At 29.6% G+C, this 10,255-nt stretch overlaps 1 protein-coding gene across 1 annotated transcript; it reads right to left on the bottom strand.

Moving 5' to 3' along the window:
* Positions 1–5,282: 5,282 nt before the first annotated feature.
* HSF-12 (heat stress transcription factor 12) lies at positions 5,283–9,277 on the bottom strand. Its single transcript, XM_026128425.2, has 2 exons — positions 8,505–9,277; positions 5,283–6,185 (listed from the first exon to the last, which is right to left on the bottom strand). The coding sequence occupies exons 1-2, from the start codon at positions 8,712–8,714 to the stop codon at positions 5,535–5,537; spliced, it is 861 nt and encodes a 286-aa protein (XP_025984210.2). The 5' UTR covers positions 8,715–9,277; the 3' UTR covers positions 5,283–5,534.
* Between the last annotated feature and the right edge of the window lie 978 nt (positions 9,278–10,255).

Raw genomic sequence — 10,255 nt, 5'->3', positions numbered from 1 at the left:
AGAGAGAGAGAGAGAGAGAGAGAGAGAGAGAGAGAGAGAGAGAGAGAGCGCTTCTTCAAACAAGCGTTGTATGTAACCAAAAAAATAGATAGCGTTTTTCCTTCAAGAAATGTTATATATGTACTGGATAAAGTGTTGCCTTGACTAACATATATATAGCATTTTGATGATTACAAAGATATAAATTATTGATGAACTAATGATTTATTCTTTAGCAAACAGAACTCACTATATGTGAGCACATATGATAACAAGCATCTATTATTTGCTCTTTATTGGTTGTCATTCATTCACTCACAGAGACTTCTTTTTATAAAGTATTATATTCAACGTCCTCCGCGCTATTCCAAACAAGTGTCCAATCAGTTGTAAAAATCATTGTATTTACATTGTGTTTCTTTATTCGTGTTCAATGGACCTATTCACTTACACAAACTATTTTATATTAAGTGATATCCACTCATGTACTAGATTCATGTTAGCTAAAAAAGGAAGTGCACGAACTCATCTTTAGTAAATTCATTTTATCTCTCTTATTTTAAATTATTAACATTTGAATTTCGAGTAAGAAAGAACAAAAAATAGAAGAGAATAGAAGAAATCTGGGAGGATATTCTTCCAAGTCGTTAGTGTTGCAGAGGAAGGAGCACATGTTGCTATCTCTCTCCACAAGAAAACAACACATGGCAATGCCTTCAGCTGTGAGATAACGATCATATCAAGTCAAGCGCTAATCTCATAATAGATCTCTTCACTAAAGTCTGTAAAAGGTGACTTAAGCTCTCATATTCATTGCAAGAAAATGAAGAGAAAACGAGCAAGAGATTTCAAAGTGATATTCCTGACAAGTTATTGGACGAGACTTTCTTGTGCTTAAGTTGTTCATTCTTTGCTTAGCAAAGTTGTTTCATTGTATTCAAGCTTAAGTGTTTATCCACTCTATTGAGTGATTTGAATTTGTGATTCATTCAAACATCTGTTGTTTATGAAAATAAGGAGTGACTTGATCTTAAACAATACTTGAATTTCTTAAATTTATGAAAAATCTAAGAGTTGTGCTAGAAATGGCCTAAAAAATATTGTTGTAGGCAGGAGGAGCAAGACATAATACTTGATATAATCAAGTTTTGATTACTAGAACTCTTTACTAGTTTCTAAAGGAGAACTAGACATAACTTTATTTGAATGAATTAATATAAACTTAAGTGTTTCTATTTATTTTTAAAACTATTTGATTAGTATTCCCTTGTGCTACCTTGTGACACATTTATCATACAAGAAATCTGTATTTGAGAAGCTTTGTGAAAACTGTTAATTAACATTGGATGATAGTCCTTGTTTTGCTTTTAAACAAGCTGGTTTACATTCATTGGATGATACACTTTAAGTCCAGTATTTCAACATATTTCTATTAGCGAAAATCATATCCTTTGCAAAAAAAACTTAAAGAATTGAGCCTTTTTCCCCTTTTTTTTAAAAAAATAATGATAATATTAAAATAATTAAATAAGCCATGTAGGCAAGTGCGCAATTGTAGCATGTTACTATGGAGTGGTAGAAAAATCAGGATTCTATTTTTATTGTATAAACTATATAAAAAAAAACTAAAATCACATTGATATATCCTCCAATCCAATCAATTTTAACATAAAGTTGATTTTTAGTAGGATTTTTAACTTTCCCATCAAATATTTTTATAAATTTTAATCCTTTGGATCAACAATAAAATTAATTATCGATTTTTGAGACTTAATTAGATTTAAAACTTCTCGTCCTTCTTACACATAAGTTAATTTCTACATAGTATAAAATACATATTAACTTAAAAAAGCCTAATTAACATCCTATTATTACACAGATTAAATTTTATTGGTTAACTAAATCTAACGTGTGTCGGTCTTCCAAGCCAAATTGTATATCTTTAATTCCCCGTGTTGGTTGGGAAGTATCTGAATCTGATGAGACGTCCCATCTTATCTAAGCTAATCTCATCTAATGCCAGTGTCATCATAGTGAACAGTACATGCATTAGAAAAGATAACACGGGTGACAGCCAAGACTATTATAGAATTCTCTTGCCCCACTGCACACTGCCACATGAAATAAAAATATTTTCAGTCTTAGAATAAGAGAAGAGTATGCACGAACTTAAAGGTGCAGAGAAAGAGAAAGACAAAACTATAAACAATTACATTGATCATACAACTCTCTAATTATAAATTTTCTTTTTTTATTAATTTTTCTCTCTCACACACATATATCCTTTATGGAAAAAAGATCTAATTTGAATATATATTTTGTCCATCAAAATATCGTTGTGAATGTAACAATAACGTAGCACCTCTTGTTAGTGAGATAATATAAAATTCTAAAATTAAATTCAAATGATAGTCTATCATAGCATGTATGGCGAGGTTTTTGAAAGAAAAAAAATTCGTAACTTGAATTGAGATAAAAAAAAAAATCCCAGTAATCTGTTTTGAAGTTTCAATAACAAAACCAAGCCATCTTATTGGTCAAAACTTTCAAACGTAGATTGTCTAACTTATCTATTGACTATTGCTCTAGAGTCAATTTGATGAGCGATCCATCTTATTCTTGAAAAAAAAAGTGTTATTTAGCACGAAAAAATGAGTCACACTCCCTTGAAAAAAAATTATATATTAGCACATCCAATTCGTAATTTCCTCTTCTACAAATGAATATTTTGTGTGTGAATATAATATTAGAATAAAAAAATATAAATATATACTCATTTTTCTTTTATTTTATTTTTACTTTATTTATTTATTTATTTTTATCTTTTTATTCTACATATATTATATTCTCTTTTTTAATTTTTTTTCTTTTCTTATTTCTCTCCTTTTTCTATCTTAATTGAGCATGGATTAAACCTTTATCTTAATTCTTAAAATAATGAATCATTATTGTTTCTTGGTTCAATTCTTCTACGGGTCTTTATATTTTAATCAATTTTGAATTAGATTCTTAAACATTATTTTTTTAATTGAGTTCCCAATTTTTTTTAATTGGATCCTGCCATTTAATTGTTGTAGGTTAATTTAATCTAATTATTTTTTTCATAAGTCTCTCATAATTATTTTGAATTGTAAAAAAAAATAAAAACTCTTACAGTTGACTCAATTTGCTTACAATACACTTCAAAACATTAATAGTCCACACTCTTTGCAACTCTAATTAAGTGTTTACAGTTAATTTTTCATGATAATAATTAAATTGGAAGACTCAATTAAAAAAATAGAAACCTAATTAAAAATTTGGTAAAATTTTAATCAATTTAACCTTGTTTCTTCAAAGTTGGAAGAGCGAGTTTTTTTTATGGCACGTCCTTTCAAAGTAGTACTTGTTAACAATACTTCTATTCTTATATTATGTGATAGGTAGAATTGTCTCAAATGCAATTTACCAGCACCAGATGATTAAAAGTTTCATAAAAAAAATGTCAAAAAAAAGTTGTAGTCTAATTTCTTTTTTAAAAAAATGGCCTGATCAGCACAAGCCCAAATTCACAGTCAAGGCCTATTAGTTTTATAATATCTCGATTTTAATCTTGTATATATTTATTTATATGTAGTTTTTGTTCTTGGAGTAGTGCAGAATTTGTTCTTGGAGTCATTCATTATTCACTATAAAATATCTAAAGATAGGGGAGGGGGGACTGGGAGGAATCTACTTAATATATGATTAGGTTTTAAACATCTAAACATGATTTTTTAAAGTGAAGGTTTAAGATGTATTTGGTCACTTTGGTCTATAAGCACTTATAAAAAAATTAAGAAGCAAAATAAATTAAACCTTTTGTATAAACTAAAATTAATTTATGCACCTCAATTTTTGAAAAAAAAAATAGATGAGTGAACTTTTATAAAACTTGAAGTGTACAAGTTGATTTTAATTTATAAGAAATTTAATCATTTTTATCTTCTTGTTTTATTTTTTAAAAGTAGTTATTGAGTTACTTAAAGAACAAAGAAACCTTCTAGAAGGCAAACTTCTTGCCAAACACAATCCATTGACCATACAAATATATAAGAAATGTTTTTATATATAAAAATAACACAATAAGCAAAAATTTATTGAATTTGTGAAAACAAATGTTTGAGAGTGCAGAAAATAATTAACAATCAAACTGAATTGAAAATCACTATAGGACAAGAAGAAAACCGGGACAGGTGCTGCAATTTTTCTTCTTGAAATAGATTGAAATATAATAGAATTACAAAACAAAACTGAGGAAAGGGCCTACGAACATGGTGTTTCATGTTAGGGCATGGACACAGTCAGCTTAATTTGTTATATATAATGTGCTCTACACTTTTTTTTTACTAGAAGCTACCGGTGGAAGCTAGACTTGTTTTTAATTCACTAATAAATAATCAACTTGCACCCCACTATATCCAATTCTTTTCTGCAAAGTGCAGGCCGACGGGACTTCAAGTGGAATGCGTAATTGTGGGTAAATTATAATTTGAGGAAGTTCAGCAAATTGATGGTTACGGAGTTATATTTAATTATTCTGTATTTTAAATGTAATTGCTAAGAGATCTAATACGGTATTGACTAAGATTATATAACTTATTCAAAATCTCCTGGTATTTGTCTTTAACTTCTATCAATAATTTTTTTAATTATAATTATTAATTAAAAATACAATTAAGATGATATGTATATATATACGTTATAAGTTAGGATTAAAATCATAACTATTAATTTTTTATTTGAGTTATGATTTTAAATGATATTAGTGCTTGTTTGAACATTATTTTGATTTTTGACCAATATTTTTTTTATCAATATTACACAAGTTACAAGGTACGAGACAAAATCAATCACCCTGTGACACAAATGTCAAAATAAGTCCAATAAAAAAACGAATACAGCAGTATTTTTTCCTGTGACGAAATTAATTTTGCTTACATCAAACAATATATTAGCGTCTTCTATACTTTAAAAGTCAAATATGAAATACGTTACTTCGTTTCCTTAACGTTCTAACTAATATGAAAGCAACGTCTTTAAAATTTGCTTATAAAAAATCTCAATGTCATCATCCTAAAATTTGACTAAAACATACTCGCGAGGGATCAACCGACAAACCTGACGCATAAATTGTAACTCGAGTCATGTAACATAGTACGACCTAAGGTAATTAAGATTAGCATGACAATAGTCGTCCCACGCAATAATGAGACCTTCAATGTCAAATTCCTTAATTAATAGTACGAAGCACTAATTAAAAAGTTGAAAACAAACACGACCCATTTAAATCCAATCATACAAATTAATGCTTATACACATAATCTTAATCATCATCATTATTAGTATAATTTACGAAGTCCCTTGCACCATCACCAAACCAAACTACAAAATGCCATGAATTAACAACAACTACTATCGACCATACATGTTCCATGATGACCAAGAGAGAGTTCTTTTTTGTGTTCTAGATCTGACTATAATAGTTGTTTCTTGAAATATTATAAGGTAATTAATTAACAACCTTAGGATATGTCCTAGACAAGGGTCTTCAATTCCTTGGCAGTGGCAGCAATAGGGTCTTGGCGCCCTCTCTTGCGGCAGCTACCAATTGAATTCTCTTTCCCATTTTGACCCTTCAACCAAACCCCAAACAGTTTCAAACTTTCTCCATTGTCACCTTTGGGTTGTTCTGGTTCACACTCACCTACCGCATTTTCGTCGTCATCATGATTATGATTATTAAGATTTTCAGTAGCATCAAAACGCACCGCATCATCGTTGCTGGACCCACACGTTCCTTGCCGAATGATGCAATCTATCACATCGGGGCCCACGTTCAGCGAGTCTCTAAGAAACGCCACCAAATCGTCGCAATGTTTCTTCGTGCGGGCTAACTCGTCGCTCAATTTCTCGTTGTCCTTCTTCAATTTCTCGTTCTCGCCCGATAAATCCGCGCACTGAGTCGTTGTTACTGTCGCCGTCGCCGCCTCCATCGACCCCGTCGATGTCGACCCCATGTCATCGCCGCCGGAGTGGGACGCCGAAATGTTACCGCCACTGCCGGATTTTCCGGACACCGAAGACACCGTCTTCCGCCGCTTGATCTCGGCGAGAAGATCCTTTTGTCCTCGCTTGAAATACTCGTTGGCGAATTCCCATTTGTCGGGAACAGTTTTTCGGAATCCCTGAATTATTCAACATTAAAAAAATGTGAAAAACCACCAATATTTTTTTATCTATTCATTCATCTTCATTCTTTAGCAACAGATATAACAATATTAAAAATCAAATTATTTTAATAATATACTACCCTAAACGGTTTTTCTAAAATGGATTATGATATATGATATGAAAATATAAAACTTATCCTACATATTATATATATTTTTTATAACATAGAAATTACATATTTTGAATTAATAAAAAATAAAAATGTTCATTATTTTTATTTAATGAAAATTTTAATAAAAATATTTTACTTTGACTTGGTAAAATATGACCAGAAACATATTGAAACTTATTATAAAAAAGATAACTAATGTAATATGAAACTAAATCCATTAAATATGGAGAGATGTTAAATTCTTTTATTTTTTTAAAATATAAACAGGAAAAGTATATTAAACTTTATTTAATTAAATAAAATTAAAATTAATTTGAATAAAATTTATTTTGGAAAGTACTTATCCTTCCTTTGAATTTCAATTAATAATTTTAATTAATTCAACAGTAAGGGGGAACAGCTAAAAAAGCATTTGAGGCTCAAAATTACTTATTTCTTTTTTCTTCCTCTTTGATCAATTAGAAATTACTTTTTCTATTTAAGTAAATAAAAAATATAGAAACTTTCAAAGGAATTGGAATTTGTTTGAATATTGTTATTCAGTTCGAATAATTAACATATAACTTAGTGAATATAGTTTTATAATTTTACCTTAGTATTGAAATGACCCAGTTCATTAATTAACGACAGCATGCAATAAAAAATAGAGCAAAATGAAACAACAAAAATAAAGAACAGAACAGAAAAGAAAAAAAATAAAATAAATCATGATCCGCGCAATCCGCCATGAGCTCATATCGAAGCATAGTCGAATCGATTAGTACAGTGGCAGCACAACTACTGTCCCCACTCACCACTATTCAGTTTCGCATTTAAACAAAGGCAGGTGGCAACTACAATTTCCATCTAACAAAACTCAAAATTAATTATGGATTTTAGCCACCAACCCCACTAACTATAATATCATTTTTTCATCATATGATATACTAGTACTTTATATTTCACTCCAAAGGTAATATTATTTGACTTTTGAGCATATTGTATTTTTTTATGTATAAAAATCAAAAGAAGAGATTTATAAAACTTACGCCATCCTGTTCAACGAGTTAAACCTCCTTAACAACTTCATATATTAAAATTAAACCCAACTCACAATTATCTCACCATTAACTTTATTAGGAAAAACTATTATTTTCCAAATTAAATCAATGCATTATATAGAAGGTAGTTTTCCAAAGGATGAGAGTAGAGATTATTTCATTTTATTTTATAAAAAGGATACTTATGTATAGGCATAGGATCCTTAATTCCTTACCCATTCAGTTCACTCATTTATTTATTTATTTTGACCATTCCATAATTACACTTTTCAGTTTTCAACTTTTCATGCTTCTGCTATTTTTTCAAGTTAAAAAATCACCAAAAAGCACTTAAAGGCCTTCCACTGCTGGGGGGAAAAAATGAAAAGAAATTCTTCCAATTAGGCCACCCAACAGGAAAAGATCTGAAGCACTAAGCATCACGTGCCTTCGACCACAAAAAATCTCTTCAAATCTTAACATTTGTTTCTTGAACCGCATGTGGAGAAGTAATCTTCCACGAAGAATATTCGGTGTGGAAAAAACTTAGGAAAAAGAATAACACTGATAAAAAAAAAACATCGATGCTTCAACAATCAAGAGACAAAGTCAAAGCCAAGCAATCCTCCACAATTTACAACCCACTTTTTTTATATTCGATATACGCCAAAATGATACTCGGGTGGAAACTTCCACACCAGAATCCAATCCCACGATTTCACGCATTTAAAAAACCAAGCAAAATAATCAAATCATATGATTAAAAGGCACCAAGCGTCATTAATTTATTTCACACAGAATTCGTAACGCAAACATGACGAAATACTATACCAGAAATATTTGTTTTAACACGCTCCTAATACTATTATAAATGACACCATGAATCTAGTCATGCCCATACCAAGAGAAGTTATCACATAGTCAAGTACTATTATAAATGACACCATGAATAAGTCATAATTCAAGACTATCTAATAATTCTCCACAAACATATATACGTTCCTAGAATAGGCATTTGAACCTACTAAACTAACTTCTAATGTAAGTTGTATAATTTTTTTTCATTTTAATTATATCACTGGTTATGGTGTAATCTTTTAACGAGAAAAAAACAATGGGACAAGGGGGAGAGAGACACTTACATAGGTGTTGAGTTGGCGAACGAAGCTGGAGAAGTTGTTGTGCTTGAAGTACTTGGGGAGCAAATCATTAGCGAAATCGGCGTGTTTCCAAACGACAAAGGTGTTGCCACCTTCGCTCCACGAAACGACGTCGTCGGTGGCGGGATCATCCACCAACAGATACGATTTCGTCAAAAACGGCGCCGGCATCGAACGCTGCTGCTGCGACATTTTTCTTCCCGATCTACCCTCCACCTACCTCACAAACTATTATTTTAATAAAAGAAGAAAAAATCTATGCCTCTTTTGTTGATGTAGTAATGAGAAATTTAAGTACAAAAGACAAAAAAAAAAAGGTTTATGTATGGTGGAGAAGGTTATTTGATTAGGAAGAAGAACTAAAGAGGAGAAGAGCGGTGAGAAACTCCCAGTCCCAGCAATAGAAGCCGAAGAGGAAGAAGCGAGACTGGAACAACGTGGAGTTTTTAGAAGCCATGGGTCCAAAGGTGAACCAGTTTTGTGAAATGAATGACAAATACTACCATAACTTGTCGTTTGTTCCAAGAGAGAGGAAAGAGAGGAGAGAGAAAGGTTAATAGAGGGTGTTGTTATGGATTCTTGCAAAGGACTCTTGTATAAATATTAGCATCAATATTGGGAAGGAAAAGAAGAGAAAAGAGAAGAAAAGGAAGCCAACTTCCAAAGTGACGTGGGTTCTAGAAATTTTTGAGAGGCAGGCACTCAAGTCTAAAATTAATCACAGCGACGAGACCAGACGAAATAAAACGAACCCACTTTCAAAGGATTCCTGGCCCCAGAACCTTTTGACTACAGCGAATACACTTTTGTTTCAATGTTTTTTTTTTATATTATATTAATTAAAAAATATACTTGCATACACGAAATATTACTTCCTCGGATTCTTTTCAAGAGTCAGTTTTTTTTTTAAAAAAATTACTTTTATTTATCTGCTGTTTATAAAAAGGTTTATCTAATTAATTGAAGATGAAAATAAAATTAAACAATTTCATCTTCAATGGCCAATAAAAATTGGACAATTATTTTATTTTAAATTCTATCATTATATTTAATTCATCATCCTTTCTCTGTCGTGTCATTTATATTTAAAATTAGAACTTTACATAAATTACTTTTTATATTTGAATGTGATTGAAATATATATATATATATATATATAAAATAGTTTTTCAACAACATTTTACTTTCATATTAATTAATTACTTAACATCTAGTTATTTTTAGTTGTTAAATTTGAACTTAATTCATAATTTTTAACCACAAAGAATTTTTCGGTAAAATCTACTCTTGTAATATAACTAAATTTGAATAATCATTTTGAATAAGAATCTATTTTTAAGATTTATTCTTAAATAAGAGTATTTTAAGAATTATTCATGAATAAACTATTACTTTGGTCTTTAAAATTGTCAGGCGTCCGATTTTTTTAAAGTTAATTTTACATATTTAATTTGGATTAATAAATTAAAATTAATTTTTCTAATTTTAAAATAAATGAAAACTATTTATCTAAGTGAATAAAGAGTATAGATTTTTATAATTAATTAAAAAATAATTATTAAGATTTAATATTTTTATATTGTATTACATATATTTATGCATTTAGGATAATTCTAATTATTAAATTTTAATTAAAAATTATAATTTAAATCTTTATCTATTAAAGTAATAAATAATATGACATGTACGTGATAATCAAAATCTTATAATTTCAATTTTCCAATTTTCAAGAT

The sequence above is a fragment of the Glycine max genome, chromosome 5 (genome assembly GCF_000004515.6).
Source record: "Glycine max cultivar Williams 82 chromosome 5, Glycine_max_v4.0, whole genome shotgun sequence".
NCBI classification, from domain to species: Eukaryota; Viridiplantae; Streptophyta; class Magnoliopsida; order Fabales; family Fabaceae; genus Glycine; species Glycine max.
The sequence above is the reverse complement of the archived record's forward strand: the minus strand, read 5'-3'. Positions and strand labels throughout refer to the sequence as shown.

What these genes read in the sequence shown, in the direction of transcription:
- HSF-12 (XM_026128425.2), bottom strand. Translation starts at nt 8,714, where the DNA reads ATGTCGCAGCAGCAGCGTTCGATGCCGGCGCCGTTTTTGACGAAATCG. An exon ending in TTCGCCAACTCAACACCTAT is followed by an intron (nt 6,186 to 8,504) that starts GTAAGTGTCTCT and finishes TGAATAATTCAG; the next exon opens with GGATTCCGAAAAACTGTTCC.